Source organism: Euprymna scolopes, chromosome 10, assembly GCF_053919585.1.
Source record: "Euprymna scolopes isolate OS-2025 chromosome 10, ASM5391958v1, whole genome shotgun sequence".
Taxonomy (NCBI): domain Eukaryota; kingdom Metazoa; phylum Mollusca; class Cephalopoda; order Sepiida; family Sepiolidae; genus Euprymna; species Euprymna scolopes.
The window spans coordinates 39,708,676-39,728,059 of NC_136491.1; the positions used below are offsets into that span (position 1 = coordinate 39,708,676).

The window sequence follows — 19,384 nt, forward strand, 5'->3', positions numbered from 1 at the left end:
AATATAAAAAATCACAGAATAAAAAAAATCACAGAATAAAAAAATATAAAACTCACAGAATAAAAAAAATATAAAAATCACAGAATAAAAAAAAATCACAGAATAAAAAAATATAAAAAATCACAGAATAAAAAAAATCACAGAATAAAAAAAATATAAAACTCACAGAATAAAAAAATATAAAAATGACAGAATAAAAAAAATATAAAAATCACAGAATAAAAAAAATATAAAAATCACAGAAAAAAAAATATATAAAAATCACAGAATAAAAAAAAATCACAGAATAAAAAAAAATATAAAAATCACAGAAAAAAATATATAAAAATCACAGAATAAAAAAATATAAAAATCACAGAATAAAAAAATATAAAAATCACAGAATAAAAAAAATTAAAAAATCACAGAATAAAAAAATATAAAAATCACAGAATAAAAAAATATAAAAATCACAGAATAAAAAAAATATAAAAATCACAGAATAAAAAAAATATAAAAATCACAGAATAAAAAAAATATAAAAATCACAAAATAAAAAAAATATAAAAATCACAGAATAAAAAAATATAAAAATCACAGAATAAAAAAAATATAAAAATCACAGAATAAAAAAAAATATATAAAAATCACAGAATAATTTTTTTTTTTTAATCACAGAATGAGAGTGGAGAGTTGTATGTTTTTGTTTGGATTTTAGCTGATAGCACCCAAGTCATATTTTTTTTGTTTTGATCTCACTACTATATATTTGGTTCCATATAATAATCAATAGACAATTGCCTAAAATGATAAATATGTAATCTGCATGGATTAAAATATATTTAAGCATATCTTACGACCAGGCAACACCAGGTGGCCAGTTAGTAGAATTACATTTTTCTTTTATGTTTTCATTCATTTAAGCAGCACAAAAATACAACAATTGTTTGTTTAGGAATGGAAATGCGGATTTAACTAAACCGTGACGTATCGAAGGGAGTGTAGATGAAACCTCCTAAGAGTGAAAAACGCTCTCACCCACTGGTTTGTCGCAACCAAGCAACAAACATAATTATATTTTCATACATCAGTGTTTTTTAAGCTCTACAGAAATATAACATGTCCGTATATAGGAAATGTTGCTAAAATAAAATATACCAGCTGTAGAATGAATGTTGCTAAAAAACAGCAATTCCTACATAGGTGACGGACAACGCCGAGAAAATATCAGATGTATTGTGAGAATTTTTTTCTCATCTGTTTTTGCTCCACAGACTGTGGTAAAAAAAAATTAACAATTACAACAAAGCATACCTCTAAAGTTTGACACAAATTTTATTTGTTCTTCGTTGCAAAAAAGAAAATACCTGTTTTGCTTCCGAGTAGAGCTGGTAACACCTGAAAAGGTAATAGTCCTTTCAGCAGAGTTTCTTCATGATTGGTAAAATCTGTACACCCATAAGACACATTTGGTGTGAGAATATTTAATAAATACATTAATATATCAATACACACACATATAAATACATATATATATATATATATGTGTGTGTGTGTGTGTGTGTGTGTGTGTGTGTGTGTCTGTGAAAAAACAAATCAAACAGACCTGGTGTTATCGTGGATAATAGCAAGGTTGAGTTGGAAGATCAAAACTTTCTGTTCGAGCTCGTTCTTTCAAGTCACTCTCGTTAGTTCAATATCTCGTGTGTCCTAAAGAATCAGAACCGACTATCCACAATTTTGACGGTGCTAACGTATTATAACAAATTACATTTAATGTGAGCACATACAAATACCTTACCTTTTATCCTTGTTCTTTTTCGTATTGGCTTTCTTCTTCGTTATTTATTATGCTTGTGGATTTTATATTTTACGTTTATTTTTACAGTTTATGATATATTTTTAGACAATAAAAATTCTCAGGACAAATGAAAATATGCTGTACATTATATATATATAATTAGTTTGATGCTGGATTCAATTCTTGACTAGAGTCACCATCAGAAGTTCATAAAGCATGTTCATTTGAAAGAATTGTCATCAAAGACAGGTTAATAATTCTAACTTTAAAAACTCTGAGATAGGCATTCAAAAACCCACAAAGACCATCACTCAACAGTTAAAATCTCGACCAATCTGGTTGTTTAAACAAAGACAGTGGATGGCCAATCAGCCAATTAGAGGCTTGATTATAATTGTCGGATTTCTCACAGTATTGCATACATGGAATTATGGATCCAGGCAAAACCAGATGTAAATTAGATTGCTGAGCAATGACATCAACCCTACATTCTGATCGAAGAGTCGGAGTCATGAAACGAGAGAATATATTTTAACCTGAAATGGAATGTCAACTAAAAAAGACGAGACATTCCAAAAGAACAATCAGATTCTGATCAAGGAATGTGGTTGATGTCAATATAAGACAAAGTTGGTCAGCCACACAGAGCAAGGGAGAAAACAAGCAGTAACACTTCTGTTGTCCGCTCCAACCAACCACACCCCAATCCACATGCTGACCCGAACTTTCTCTTGTTATACTATCACTAATGTAAATAAAACCTGATGTCGATTTAACAATAGAGAGAGTTTGCATCAGAATGAGGTGGTGTTGTGGCATTGTCCGTCAGTTACGCAACATAATTAAAGAAACATCAACCTTACATTTCGATCGAAGAATCAAGATCATGAAACAATGAGAGAATATTTTTTAATTGGATCAGAATTGTTTAAAGTGCAGAACAATAAACCAATTGAAATTTCAAATCGAATGTTAAAATAAATGAACAGTCAAATTCCGATCAAGGAATGTCAATATAAGTCTCAAACAAAGTCAGTCAGCAGACTGAGCGAGAGAAAAAGCCAGCAATGACACTTCTACCATTGCCAAATCGATCCACTACACCAATCCACATACCAACCCAAACTCTCTCATCATCCTATAACAAAAACCACAACTATCAACGTGCATATACTATTTGTATGCATTTTTGTACATATAAATTATATAGACAACAGCATTACACAATGCTTTGAAAGTTAAGAAAATTGTATAAAATTTCAGAAATTACTTCAAAATATATCAAATATATGTAATAACTTACAAAAAAGAAAAAATTATAAAAAAGATTTATTTTGACAACTTACCACTGAGCAAATGTATGACGGTGAAATTATCGAGAGGAACATAGGCAGTTTTATCACGGATTCCATCGCAGTCAAAATCAATTTTGTGCGACTTAACACAGGTTAAAGAACATGTCCGAATGCCACATCGAGGGCATGTGTACTTGGCAGGTTGGGTGTGGCACTGCCGACATCTATTTTGAAAGAAAAGAAAAATAGGAAAATCAAATCATGTAGAATCTATCTATATATAAAAGTGAACGTGTGTGTGTGTGTGTGTGTGTGTGTGTGTGTGTGTGTGTACATTTCCCTACGCAATAACTAAATTTCAAGCCTACAGACTCAAAATTTTATATACAGGGTACTGAGATTTGGGAAAATCTTTGTGATCGATTTTCGGCCAGAAATTTGGCTGTTAAGATTAAAGTTCAACGATTTCACCTTCAAGAACTACCAAACTCCTCCGACAATTTTGGGTCTAAACACTTTAAATTTCAGATATAGGTTCCTTGGACATGGATCTAACTTAATAACTTGATTTGAGTCCAAAACAATAAATGTTAAGGGGTCATAATAGGGGGTCAAAGTTTTTAAAATTTTACTTCTGCGGTCTCTACCAAATTACTCAGACAATTTCTTGTCTAAACATTTGAAATTTTACATAAAGCATATTCAGAGATTGGACAAGCTTTTTAATCGGTTTGGGTCAAAAATTTGAGTTACCAATATATAAATGTATGCATGTATGTTTGCATGTCTGCCTAAAACTTTTGACAGAGGCGACAAATTTTCACAAGATCAGTATCATTTTGAAGCTCGACCCTTCAGACGACAAATATAAAAAAATTGGCTAAAAACATCAATTTCTTCACCCTCAACTGGGCCCTTTTTTACAGGGAGGGAGGGGTCGCATGTTTCATTGATATTTTCAAAAGTCATCCCCTTTTTTTGATTATCTAGGCTAAATTTAAACCTATGTCACTTCCAGTTTGGCGGTGGTCGTAACAGCAAAGACGTCAGGTTTTTCCCCATTCCTTTCCTCCTTCGCGGTACAGGTTCGAGTCTGCCTTCCTACTACCACTTTTTTTTTTTTTGCGCTCAACACACATCTCCAAACACCCAGACAATGCCGGGCTGAAATGCTAGTATATCTATAAAAGTGAACGTTTGTGTGTGTGTGTGTGTGTGTGTGTACATTTCCCTACGCAATAACTGTCAATTTTTAGTCTACAGACTCGAAATTTGATATACAGGGTACTGAGATTTGAAAAAATCTTTGTAATCCATTAACGGCCAGAAATTTGGCTTTTAAGGGGTCAAAATTCAACGTTTGACCTTTAAGAGAATTTTGGGTCTAAATACTTGAAATTTTAGATATAGGTTCCTTGGAAATAGATCTAATTTAATAACTTGATTTGAGCTCCAAACAATAAATGTTTAGGGGTCATAATAGGGGTTAAAATTTTAAAAATTGGCTTTTTTTTCTTTTTTGCTCCACATACACCTCTAAACACCCAGGCAACGCCGGGCTGAAATGCTAGTACTTAAAAACAATTACGCGTTGAAACCGAAAAAATAAGTTTAAATATAGTCGTATTATTTAGATTATTCAGATACTCTTCTCATCTCGAATGTTATTCATACAACATTTTGACTGATGTAACCTCCGGTCTTCTTTAAATGTATCTTGTCGAAGTTGGGAATTTTTACACTGAACTCTAGAATCTGCACAGAATTTCGAACACAAAACTATTTAATTTATGGTGGTAGTATGTTCTTATTTCATCAATCTTAACTGATTAAAAGTCCAATGTAATTCACAATTGTATTCTGAGTTTTGCTTGCATTGAAATTTGAGCCTTCAACCTCCTACAAACATGAAACTTTATATTTAAGGTATTCGAACCCATGCAAAACTTTATATTTGTGTTTTAGTGGGAGAAGATCGGTGCCAAAGTGTGAAAATTAAAGAAATAGAAGGTGAAGGTCGAACGACGGCATTACGAATATGCATGCGTAATGTAATAGCTACTGGTTCATGTTTTAATTTTTAGCCTTGCAGCAAACATGTCTTCATAGCTCAGGCATTAACTTCAAAGAGAAAATGTAAATTTTAAGCTAAATGTTTTGGTTTTGATTCTTGATGGTGGCACAGGAGTCATTTTTTAAAAACTTAAATCCTTACTATATATTGGGTCAAATATAATAAATACGAAATCTGCATTAATCAAAATATCATATTGAAGCGTATTTTATGACAAGGCAATGCCGGGCGGCCTGAGAAAGAGAAACAGTTTTCCATAAGCATCTTAGACACATTTCATTGTACACATAGCCAATGTGCCATCACACAAATTATCAGAGACAGGAACATATTATTGACAGTTATACTATTGAAAAAAAAAAAGTGGTAATAGGAAGGCAGGCTCGAACCCATACCGCGAAGCAGGAAAAGAATGGGAAAAAACCTGACGTCACTCCAAGGTGAGCAAGCAACAGTCCTGGTTGCAAAAATGAAATACTCTTCAAGCGACCTGTATCCAAATGTTTGCAGGAGCAAACTTCAAATGGTCGATCGCCTGGTCTGGTCGTCATGATAACAAAATCTCGACACAGAATAGAATGATAGAACCTGTTTTATAGGTTTTGAAACTACCTTCTACCCCGTTTGACGATAAATACCATTTGCCCTGCTTCACTCATGTTGGTTTGTTTATTCCCACAACGGTTGAGCTTACCCTACATAAGCATCACTCTTCTTTATTTATTTTTTTTTTTTTTACACACTCCCAACAAAAAAAAAAAAAAAAAAAAAAAAAAAAAAAAAAAAAAAAAAAATTATATACACACACACACAGAGTTAATAAAACATGTTAAAAAACACTTTGAAAAAGAGTTAACATATTTAATTTGAAAAGGAAACTTTACTTCTCATCAGAGGGTAGGAATTAGCAAAATGCAGGATCGGATTTTGCATACAAAAGTATTTGATGAAACAACAAGTAAGTCAAAGATCTTACTTGATAACAAAAAAGTGAAGCAGAGGGAATATGGTGAAGAAAAAGGTGATTACATGTGAATGGAATTTTTTTAATTGTAATTTTTATTTATATATATATATATATATACATATATATATATATATATATATAGATAATAAACTTATACGTTCATTTCAAAACGAGAAAAAAAAACAAAAGGTTGCAAAATATTTTGTTGGTTCTCTAAGTGAGCCCAGAAGTAAGCCCCAGATGATACACAGTAACAACTCCCCAAATAGCTCGCTGTGTAGATAACAGAAGTACACCAACATATTTTATGTCGGACAAGATGACCCAAACAGGACCCAACGACAAAGCCCCTGAAATCTAACAGTAAATGGTTTACAAAGTGGTTAGGACATACAGATAAACTTAGTGTGTTACTAGAGAATTCAACATAAAATTTGACAAAACAAGATTCTGAGGGAATTCGTTAAATGCTAAAACAGGTAGAACCAAAAGCTCGTAACAGAAAATTTAACGAATGTTTTTCATATAAGACTGTAGCTTTTGGCAGTTCACATCCCGCTAAGAATTCCTCATCTTCTTTAAGATGTCAATGTGTTTCGATTTTTTTTTTTCTAATCCAATGTAGTGAATTTTTTTTTTTCATGAACGATTCCGGATTAAAATCCACATGGTCTAATTGATCCTGAGGAAATCCGGGGATTTGGTTAATTCTGTCAGTTCTTTCATCTCCAGTGAAGATTCCAAATGTCCTATTAGCCGTTATTAATAATCCAAGTTGGAAAAAAAAAAAAAAAAAAATGCCATTCATTCATGTTGACAATTTATAAAAAAATTGCTTTCTCCACCAAGCATAGACATCTTTCTTTTTACAAGGTTGGGCCGGTTGCACGCAAAACCATTCGTTTGTTTCCTTCGAACTTCAAGTGTAGAATAAATTCGTGTTTGTTTGACTTTTCACATCCAACGTTGAAATTCACGGCTCCTAGTTTGTAACAAGCAACGCTTTTTATTTCTTCTCTCTTCGTTTTGGCTTGTTCAGTCTTCTGTTTGTCCAATGACAACAATGTTTTTTTGGCAGAGTTGTTGGAAAGGTAACAATTAAGAAGGTAATCGTCCTCAAAACAGAAAGTCACAGAAAGAGCACCTTACCTCACCCCGAACTAGCTTGGTGTGTAGGTAACGGAAGTACATCAAGGTATATTCAGATGGACAAGACACTCCAAACAGACTCAATTCAAAGACTGCCACTGGAAGACTGACTGGAAGAAGAACTAGTTGAAGACTGTTCTCTGGGAACCTCCACACTGAGAAACTCGATAACGGAAAGGTCAGCAAAAAAGGGAAGAAACAGATTTCTTTTTGGCAATATAGCAATAAAAAAGGTTGAAGGGCAATACTCCAAAGCGAGCAGGCAACAGTCAAGGTCAAAAAAAAAAAAAAAAAAAAACTCTTTAAGCGACCTGCCTAACAGGATCTGGTAACAACTAGTATAAAAATGTTTGCAGGAGCAAACTTCAAATGGTTGGTCGTTTGGCCTGGTCGCCACAATAAAGTCTTGACCCAGAAGAGACTGACAGACCCTGTTTTATTGGTTTTTAAACTATTAAGACTTGGTTCACTCATGTTGGTTCATTGTTCACCCTACGTGAGCATCAATCCCCCCCCCCCTTTTTTTTTTACAGGTTAAGTGAATGGAATAAAAAGGGATGGGGAAAAAATTGCTTTAAGGGAGAAAAAACAAAATTCTGGAAATTCAAAATCACTAAAGAAATATATCTTCACAATAAATAAAGATATCCCCTCAATCACATGCAGAAAACATTTCACAGCACAATTAATAAATACATATATATATATATATATATATATATATATAAACCAAGAAAAACTGATGTCATATTTAGAAAAAGATCTTAAAAAATTTTCCAACAAAAAAGATTAGCAGACTTCCACTTCCTCTTGTTGCTGAAGAAGAAATAATGAAGTCCAACTTGTGGGAGAAACCATTAAATGCTAAGGACATTTGCGTTTGTCAGACTGAAAGAGTTCTTGGCAAAATAATAGCAATCAAATGAGATCTAAGAAAGGTCGGCTTTAACCCCTGCTATCAATGAATCAGAGAAGAAAAACATATTCAAGCACGACTGATTGAATACGACAGAGGTTCTTTTTTCCGATTTTCTGGATATCTTTTCCATTCTCTGAGCAGTCTTTTTTATTTCAGCTGGCATGTTGTATAAAATGGCGCCCAAAAGTTGTTGTTCAGCCATATTCTACTCAAGCGCTTTCAATTAGTGCATCTGATTATCATCAGGAGCGATTGTTGTTATCATTTTCTTTTTCTTTGAGGCTTGGTGTATTTATAGTTTTTTTTTTTTTTTGTTATAAAGTGGGTTCAAAATGGTTAGATGCAAATTATTTTTATTTTGAATTTCGATTTTCTTATTCTATAGTTTATATTTAGTTTCTTGTTATTAAATAGTGTTAGTATATTTGTTCCGGTGGTAAATGAGATCTGGTTAAAAAGGGGCTGTAGTTTTTTTGATAAGTATGGCTTCTAGTAATTTTAGCCGTCGTGTGCCATTGTTAAAGGTCTCGAATTTTAGTATTGTTAGTTATTGTTTCTAATGTCGGACTACTGTAGGTTTTTATCATGGGAAGTTAAGTGTTGTTTTATGGCGCTACTGTCAGCTAAATGATAGGTTAGTCATTGGGAGAGCATTGTTTTGGTGTGGTGTGGCCTATGTATGCATTGTTACGGAGACATTCTTTGAAAGGGCAAATAAATTCATACACTACATTAGTTTGGTTTAGTGTGGTGTCAGTATTATTATTGTTTTTAATTATTAAATTGGAGGTTTTAAATTTAGTATAATTTATCTCTTTGTTCTGGTCAGTGGATCCGGTGTATCTTTTAGTTAGGTTTGTTATTATTTTTTCATCTGTTTTATACTTAGTGTGTAGTTGGTTTTTAGAGTATACTTTGACGGTGTCGTTTATGTTCGATAGAACGTGCTTTTTTTTTTTTAACCTTTGCTTCTTTTAGGCTTTCATCCAAGCTTTTTCATTTTTGAATATATGCTCTAACTAGCAAAATTTATGACCATTCATAATTTTGTTAAAATCATTTCCTCTGATGAGAGGAGTCATTTGCTGAAAAAAAAAAAAAAAAAAAATCTTAAAAATTTTGTATTTCTTTCTTTAAAAATAAATTTCTGTGTAAATTTATCAAATTTAATTCCAAATTTTCATTGATTATTGCTTTATTTCATATATAGAACTTTTTTTTATCTGATTGGGATTATCTTATAAATATTGATACAAATATTTATATAGACTTTGATTTTACAGTATTATACAATCTGTAATCTGAAAGTATTTCAAAATTTCAGTGAATATACATATAACATTTTTATTTATTTATTATTTTTAAAACAGTAATTTACGTACACGCGTGTTTCGAGGTCATTACCTCTCATCAGCGTAGTTCAACTGTTTCTAGGGATCGAAGCTCAGACCATGTTTACCACAGTCCGGTGCCTTAACCGTTAGGCCATAATCCCTAGATTAATTATACTGTTTATTTTTTATCGCTTATAAATTTAGATTTTGTTATTGTTGTTTTTTCAAGCGATACATACGGTTAATATTGGCTCCGCCTCGGAGCTCATTTCGACTTTCTAAGTAAATAAAAAAAATGAGCTTCGAGGCGGAGCCAATATTAACCGTATGTATCGTTTGAAAAAACAACAACAAAAAAAAAAATATATATATATATATACACACACACACAGACTAGCAGGCTTTCCGGCATCAGCCAGTCATAAAATATGCTTAAATATGATATTTTGATTAATGCAGATTTCGTATTTACTATATTAGACCAAATAGTAATGATTTAAAAAGTTTTAAAAAAATAAAATAAAATTCCCTGTGTGCCACCACCGAGAATCGAAACCAAAACGTTTAAATGATTTACTTTTTCTTTGACGTTAATGAAGACACGTTTATTGCAAGGCTAAAAAATAAAACATGAACTAATAGCTATTATATCACGCATGCATATTCGTAATGCTGTCGTTTCACTTTCACCAGGCAAATTCCACTTTTTCAATTTTCACACAGATTTTGCCCAATTAAAACCCAAATAAAGTTTTGCATGTGTTTGAATGCCCTACATATTAAGTTTCATGTCTGTAGACCAAAAACTGAGAGGAGTTTGGTAGGCAAAATTCTTTAAACAAATATATACATGCATATATATATATATATATATATATATATAAGTTTATGCAAATATTATGCAAGTATAAATCATGTAGAATATCTGACTGAATATAAATTACATGTAATCTATCTATATATCTATAAAATGAATGTGTGCGTGTGTACACATTTTCCTACACAATAACTCAATTTTAAGTCTACAGACTCGAAATTTGATATACAGGATACTGAGATTTGGGAAAATCTTTGTGATCGGTTTTCAGACAGAAATTTGGCTGTTAAGGGGTCAAAGTTCAATGATTTCATCTTTAAGAACTCTACTAAACTCCTCCGACAATCTTGGGTCTAAACACTTGAAATTTTAGACATGGGTTCCTTGGACATGGATCTAATTTAATAACTTGATTTGAGCTCCAAACAGTAAATGTTAAGGGGTCACATAATAGGGGTCAAATTTAAAAAAAAACGACTGCTTTTTTTTTTTTTTTTGCTCAACATACACCTCCAAACACTCGGGCAACGCCGGGCATAAATGCTAGTAGTTAGCTAAAGATGATTATCCCATAAGAAAACTGAAAAAAAAACCAAGAGGGATTTAAAATGAAGGTTTAAAAGAATATGCAAATTAGCTGGATCTTTTGCGGATGAATGCAATTCCACAACCTATGTATAACAAAGCTATATTTTCTTTTAAAATAAATAGAAAAAAGGGTGAAAAACAAATTTATAAGAGTATATATATATATATATTTTAATAAATTTGTTTTTCACCTTTTTTTTTTTTTTTTTTGACGTAAATGAACATTTAAAATTAAAATGTTTAAATTCGACGTTATTTCACGTGGTTAATGGTAGCCGAATGGATTAGGTCTTCACTAATCGAGCCAGAGAGGTCTCGTGATGCGGGGGTTCGAATCGTTCGACTGGTATTAATCGTGGCACCCTGCACTGAAGATTCTCGAAAGGATGAAACACTAGTGTCTGTAGGTATTTAATTATTATAGTAAAAAATAACTATATATATATATATATATATATATATATATATATATATATAAATATATATATATATAAGCGAGGTTCAAGTTATTGGATGAAAGTTGAATCAATTTGGTCCGATAAAGATAAGGAATCCCAGTCAGAGTCGATTGTGTAGGTACATTCAAGTGTTTACACAGAACAATGGTAGGCGTACAAAGTTGTCCGAGAAAGCCGACCACAGTTGTAGCAAGTGGCATATTGATGGAATGGTGAGTCGTTAAGCGAGAGTGATCAGCCGAGAATGGCAGCTGTTTGTCTTGGCTTCGTCCGATGCAAAACCTAATTAGATGGAATCAGATCATCTTGTTTGGAGAAAAGGGAAGTCGGTAGAGATTAAGTTAACGGCAGAAATGAACTGGAAATGCAAACAAGAACGGAGATTCGGAAGATGCGGCCATTCTACCTGATGGTTAAACATTTTAAACTTAAGCATAATAGACCTACAGATGAACACAGCCTCTTATAAACATGTTTAGACCTCTATAAACTGTTATTTCAAACTTGAGCATAACAGACAAAACAAATTTTTGTTTTCAAACGTTTTTTCAAGCATGACAGATGAAAGAAAATGCTATTTAAAACTTAAGCGTCACAGGCCAAGAAAAATGGTATTTTTTAACTTAAGTGTGACGGAAATAGCATTTTTCTTGGTCTGTCATGTTTAAATTATAAATATCATTTTCCTTCGTCTAACGTAAGCATGACAGACTGAGGAAAATGATATTTCTAATTTAAGCATGACAGACCAAGAAAAATGCTATTTCTAACTTAAGCATGACAGAAAAAAACAATGTTTTGTTCAAACTCAGCATGACAGACCAAAGTTGATATTTCAAACTTAAACCTGACAGACTGAAAAAAATTCTATGTTACACTAAAGCATGACAAAACAAAATTTTTTTTAAAACTTAAGCATGACAGACCAAAGAAAATATTTATTTCAAACTTAAGATGGACAAATAAAAAAGATTTTTCATGCTGCTGCAGGACAGACGGGCCAATCAAGCTTTTCATAAAGGCAATCACATCTACAAATATACAAAGCCTCATTTAATGTGACAGAGTTAAACATAAAGCCACATCTAATTAATAAATTTTATCAATTAAATCGGTTAATCAGATAATTCCAAGATAACTGCAATAATGTGAAAAGATACAAATGAAAAGACGATTATCAGTGATCAAGAAAACGGCAATCAGTAAATATCGATAAGAAATATTGATTGAAATCTTTGTGTCAGACTGGTGAACTATTTCGTAATAAAATAAGCTTGTGATGAAAAAAATGAACTATGACTTTTTTTTTTTTTAAATCTGTTTTTTTCACCCCCAAACAAGGCACAGTGCTAGATGTATCAGAATTTTTGTAGGAATTTTTGACACCCCTAACACGAAACTGCAAATAAAATATAAAAAACTTGTAATTTCTCTTTTAAAAGTGGGTTGTTTATTTTCTTTATGGATTATACTTCCAAAATAATCTATTAAAGTTGTATAAAAAGTAATAGAAATATTAATTTTTTTTTTATTTTTTAAAAAACAGTAATGAAATTAATTCAATTTTATGAGTTCAGTATTTTTCAATTTTTAAACTTTCAAAATCTATTAAAATTTTTCTATTGATTCTATTTTTACGATATTTTCAGGGTCAATGTGAAATTTTATGCGCTTTCCAATAAACTGAATATAATATTTTAGACAAACTTTTTTTAAAATTCACGCCCCCCCCCCATTTTCAAATGTCTATTAAAAAGTAAATGATTTACTCAAAGTTTTATATATCACAAATTGAAGATAAAAGATCAATAAATAATATATTCAAATTTAAAACAAAAAAGTTTTTTTTAGAAATTTACCTGTAAATCCGAAGTTTAAAACCTTTTTTTTTTTTTAAACCACATTGTTTGTTTTTTTTGTTTGTTTTGTTTTTAAATGAAACCTTGGCCCTTGCTCCTTTAATTGAAAAAAAAAAAAAAATTTAGGGTTTGAATTACATTTTTCGAGTAGTTATCAGCTTGGAAAGACAGGGGGTGGAATTATTCAATATTTTTCACAAATTTTCTGACACACCTAGCACAGTGCCACTAAGTCGTAAGGTGCTACTATTTTGGACCAGATTTGCAGAGATACTATGTAGGAAGTTGGGCAGCAAGATGTCTATTCACATTATACTTGAACTTCTGCATGTCAGTACAGTCTGGGAAGCAGGGAACCGGGAATGAATTCCAAAATCTAGCAATTCAAGAGAAGAAACTATTTAAGTCAGCTTTACAACATCTAGGGATCTCTACAGTGTAGGGGTGGGATTTTGCTGCCTGTCGGGTTTGTCGGGGACATTTACGTTGAGGGGGCACCAGTGCTTAGAGTTCATCTGCGCACTTTCCATTAAAGTACTTGTAAAACAGACATAGGGATGCCACATTTCGACGATGGGGACAGAGGTTGGAGTTTAGCTGACAGTGTGGAACTTATATATAAGATCTTAAGTTCGAATTATTCTATAGCCATCAGATTAAATGGTTCTCATTTAATTCGTTTTTTTGGCATGAAGCATTATGGGAAGAGAAATGCAGTTTAAACTGGTTTATAGGGTTTGTTTACACTTATTTATTTTGGGGGGATGGCCAAAGATCAACATACAAGTGTTATCATAAAGTTTTATTTTCTTCACTTAGACTAAAGCTTAAGGATCTAGTTTACTGTATTATTTCACAAAGCAAAGAGATTTTGGGGGTTTTATTAAGGCAATGGTAAACAGTATATATATTTTTGAAGTTTTTCTTTGTCTTTATACTTTAACAAATACTTAATAGTTCTGCCAAAATTCAGCCCTTTTTTAAGAATAAAATCTAAAAAAAAAAAAAAAGGTTGCACGTATGGATGTGACCTTGACACATGGTCTTACACGACCTTGAACTTCAGATCGCGGCCCAGTTATGATCTTAACCCTGGGTCGATGCCCAATTATGACTATCCTAGTCACCGGGTAATTAATTATGTCGACTGGGCAACCAGGTCTGCCAACCGTTGGTACGTCGCATCACCCAGTGAGTCCTCGTCTAGGCGTTGGAGGACTCTTCTCGGTTACACAGTCCTCAAGGCCTGTTCTTCTTGATCGTCTAGTTGGTCGTCCTGTTGACTGGGTGTTCGTTGACGGGAACGGGGTCACAAGTGGCAAGTAAAAGAATTAAAATTACATGGAACAAAAGCACATCAGCAAACAAACTCCGGAGGTTGGTTGATATATAATGTATTTAGGAAATTCATAAATGATTATCTACAGACATATGTACAATTGAAGATTAAATGGAAGCAAGCAATTAGATTTGCGAATGAGCTTCTTGTTGAAATACTCGGTTGGAGTCGCGGACCGTTGCAATTATCGTTAAGGTGTTCTGGCTGGTCTCTTCCTAGGTCCTCTGAATTCTATTAAGTTGCAAATTGAGCTTTCTGGCGACCAGCAAGGGGGAGAGAGAAGTTGGATGGCTGGAGTCCTCTACCGAGACCTTTATCTCTGTTTTCTCTCTTCTTCTAACTCTGCTCCTATCTATCTCTCTGCCGAATCTGATTAAATCGAGTTTTACAGATCTTATATAGTAAAACCCTTGAATAATGACGACGCCTACGTTCGTCTTCGACCAATCAAATTGATGGATAACAATTCACCTGATTCCTTCTCATTGGTCAATTTGGCCTGTGGCAGGTATTATTTTTCCGCCCCCAATTTCCAAAATCAAATTGACTCCTCCCCAACTGGTCTGACCCCGCCTTCTTTATAATGGTTTTTTTCCATATTTATCAACTGATAATCAGAGGAAATATTATTGTTTAGCTTGTAATAGATCACGAGCTTTCATCTATTTAAAAATATCCGTTTGATATTCTTTCCCCTTTGAATTTATTTGTTCTGTCAACGTCCCGACAAAATATGTTATGGGAAACCGAAAAATCTCTTGATCTAAATTTCAAATGGCTTTATCATAGTCACCCGAATCAGTTAATATTTGATTCGAAAAAAACATTCTTTGAAGCCGACAAATGCGTGTGTTAAATTTTAACTCCAAAGAATTTATTTATCTTTTGTTTTGATCTTGTCACAAATATATTTTGTGAGGCCAACAATTACGTGTGTGTGTGTGTGCGTTTCTCAGATCAAAAACGATCCGACATTTCACTTGTCAACCAACACATTTCAAGCCGACCGACATTTCAAAGCTCTGATTCGGAATTTTTCACCGTCGCTCGACTTGAAACAAAACGTATGTTTTTTTTTTAAGTTATCATTCTATCCATTTTGGCTAAAGCATTTATTATTGTTTTAAGTGATCTTTCGCTTTGAAGTTCAGCAGGCGGCCTCCACTTCTATCCCCCGACCGTATGGTATCTCAACAACAAGATTTTGATACATAAAAATATTAACAAAAAAAAATTATTTTTTTTGTTTTGTAACCGGTGTTCGCCCGGGATTGGTTATCACCTTTAACAAAAACGTCACATCGACCCTACTGATCTGATGCGGCCCCTCTTTGGTGTTACATGGAAGCAGTATCCTCCTCTATGTATTTTTCTTATTTTCATCTTTTTTTTTTTCTTTTTAGCGAGTTATTATCGAATTGACACTAGTTTATCAGATTATCAAAAAGAAAATTTTTAAAGTCAATATTTAAATATTTCTAGGGGCACAGTTGGGCTGGCAAGCGGACATAAATTTTTAGCAACTTATTCAAATCATTATAAAACCTATATATTTGAATAGCTCAGAGCTTGAGGTTGCAAAAAATGGGCTCATTTGTCTTCTAATTATTTCTCAAGATATGCCCGTTTGAAGTTTGTGAATTTCGAATGTTTGTGAAATTGCAACTACAGTGATTTTACCAAGAAGTAAATTCGGATACACCTGATGAATCGCTCCAAATTTTCTCCAGAAACTCCTAAATATGTCCTATAAGCCACTTAGATAATGTCACATTCCCTAAATTTACTTCATTAAAAAAAAAAAAAATGGAACATATGAACAAGTTTTTGACCTGCCTTTTTTTTTTTTTTTTTTTTAGTTATTTTTTCACAAAATTTACTATAAAAATGAGCAATTTTTTTTTTCCATGAAAAAGCCCAAAATTTGCCCATGGCCAGTATATTTTATCGAAAGATAGCAAAAAAGCCCAGAGATGAAATTTCTCATGCTTCAGAAATAAGAATCTAGACATAACTAACATCTTCAAATGACAATCCAATTGGGTGAGAAAAAAAAAAAAATATATCACTCTCGGGAACCATTTTAATTCTAACATACTGAAAAAATTTAAACACAATCATAATGAATGACATGACAAACATTGCTCTCGTTGGGATTTTTAAGAACTGCAAGAGATCTCAATTCGACAAAGAGGCAGACTTCAATGAAGTTGTGAAACGGGTCTCATCCAAGCTAGAGGTCCCATGGTGAGGCAATGGTTAACGTCGCACGTTTTTTTTTTTCATACTTTAATTTACAACTTTGCCTCAAGGGTTCGGGTTCGATCCACATACTTACTTTTTTTTATCCCACCCCCCAGAGTTTCCACACACACGTCCAAACACCCGGGCAATACCGGGTACCCCTCGCTAGTATATATATATAAGAAACTTTGTAAGTTTGTTCCCTATGGAATCAGAAACGGCTAGGACAATTTTTATGAAATTTCACACAAATGTACTTTAGGTATCTAGCTGTGTTCTTAGGTTTTGTATCAGAATGTTTTTGATAAAAAAAAAAAACGGGCGGTTTCATAGATTTTGAAGCCAATCAAAATATAGGAGTATGAAACATTTGATGATCATCATTCAGTCCCAAGCAACGGTGGGTTTTCCTGCTACTATATATATATATATATATATATATATATATATATATATATAGATAGATAGATAGATAGATAGATAGATAGATGTTTTTATTTGGTTTTGTTAGTGATACTTTTTTGAATGAATTCAATTATTTATACGAAAATGCATTTTTACCTAAATGCGAGTTGGGAATATTTTTCCCTTTGACCAATTTGGTAGCCCTTAAATGGGGAGCAGCATGAATAATATTTTTAAAATATAATCATCCACTGACACGTGTTTTGTTTTCTACGACTCGTCAGAGTGGCTGAATATATATATCTATATAAGAGCAAATAGTTAATACAACATGTTAAAAAAACACTTCGAAAAAGAGTTAAAAACATATTTAATTTGAAAAGGAAACATTAAATAAGTGGATAGTCCTTAATCCGCAGAGTTTCGAAGTAATACTTTCCTTCTCATCAGAGGGTAAGATTTAGCAAAATGTGGGATCGGATTTTGCTTGCAAAATATTTGATGAAACTACAAGTAAGTCAAAGATCTTGATAACAAAAAGTGAAGCAGAGGGAATAGGGTGAATAAAAAAGTGATTTCACGTGAATGGATAGTCTGGATAGTTTATTTTATATATATATATATATATATATATATTTTGAAACTTACCTGTTGGATTGGAAGTTTTTAATTCGACTGTGTTTGGATTTTACCATTCTTGGATTTTTTACCCTTCACCGGACTATCCATTCATGTGAAATCTTTTTATCATTTTTTTCTTTTACCTTCTATTCCCCTCACCTCACCCCTTTTTTTTTAACCAAGTAAGATCTGTGACTTACTTGTGGTTTCATTAAATACTTTTACATGCAAAATCCGATCCTGCATTTTGCTAATTCCTGCCCTCTGAAGGAGAGTATTTCTTCGAAACTCCGCAGATTAAGGACTATCCACTTATCTTGTGCTTCCTTTTTAAAATTAAATATGTTTTTAACTCTTTTTCAAGATGTTTTATTAATCATTTGTTCATATATACATATACCAAGGTCTCATGTATGATATGAAAAGAAACTGGAACCTAAAGGGGATATCGATCATACCAGTTATCATAGGTGCCACAGGACTTATGAAGAAGAACCTGACGTCCTACCTAACTAATATTCCTCGTGAACCAAGTGCAAAAGAGATTCAGACAATTGCACTTAAGGGAACAGCGAGGATACTAAAAAGAGCTCTCGGTTGGTTTCAATAAAAAAGCGGGGCAATGTTGGCAGCTGGTTTGGCTGCCCCATACCCGACATTACAATCTTCAAAGGAAGAAAAATAAAAAAAATAAAAAAATAAAAATATATGCAAATAAAGATGCATTGCTCTTTATTACAAAATGGAGGATTGAGCATTGAATTCAAAAAGGAGGATTAGAGTCCAATGATAAAGTGTTAACAAGAGAATGAGACTATAAATTTGTTCATTTCTTTTAACTTTTGTTTCCAAATTTTTGATGAAACAAACTGTTGATTGATAAACTGTCCATCAAAAGATCAGCATCTCTATATAAAAAAAAAAAGAAATAGAAAAGATAAGGAAATTTCCCTCACGGAATTGATTCAGTGCAATCAATCAAGCTTTGCTGTCATCTGATTAGCCAGCTGCTTGTCACTAACCTGCAAGATTTTTTTTTGCTTGGTTTTTGTCTGACATGATGTTTCATATCGTTATTCATTTTTATTGATTTATTGGGAGGTGGGTAGTAAAATAGTTAAATCTTTGCCAACCATAGGAGTCATGAAGACGAATTGTTTAGCAGTCATCTATAATATAAAAGCGAAAATGTGTGTTAGTGTGTGCGCTTTTTTTTGTATGTTTGGCAAAGGCTTTTCGGGAGGGGGGGAGTAATATGTTTTAGAACTTTTTATATACTCCCTAGATTATAATATCTCCGATTTACAAAAGGAAGTCGTCTATGTTTTATTTGAGCGACTTCTATTTTAGAAAATCCCTGCTATTCTGTCTTCGTTCATGTTTTTCATATAAATAAAGCGAAAGTATTCGAAGAAATTGTGTTCCCCTGGCACTCTCCCCAGGGACGTCCAGAAAGCAATAAGCTTTGATCAATATGGGGAAACCCATCATATCAGACAATTGCTATTCATTCTTTTTATGGGGAACTGGTTTTC

General features: G+C 32.6%; 1 protein-coding gene across 1 annotated transcript in view; it reads right to left on the bottom strand.

Annotated features, from left to right (window-relative positions):
* The window catches only part of LOC145285932 (box C/D snoRNA protein 1-like), a 77,357-nt gene that overhangs the window by 33,956 nt on the left and 24,017 nt on the right, over nucleotides 1–19,384 (bottom strand). Inside the window, exon 2 of the mRNA XM_080134434.1 lies at nucleotides 3,127–3,299. Within this exon, the coding sequence (XP_079990560.1) occupies nucleotides 3,127–3,299 (173 nt within the window). The remainder of the gene's footprint in view (nucleotides 1–3,126; nucleotides 3,300–19,384) is intronic.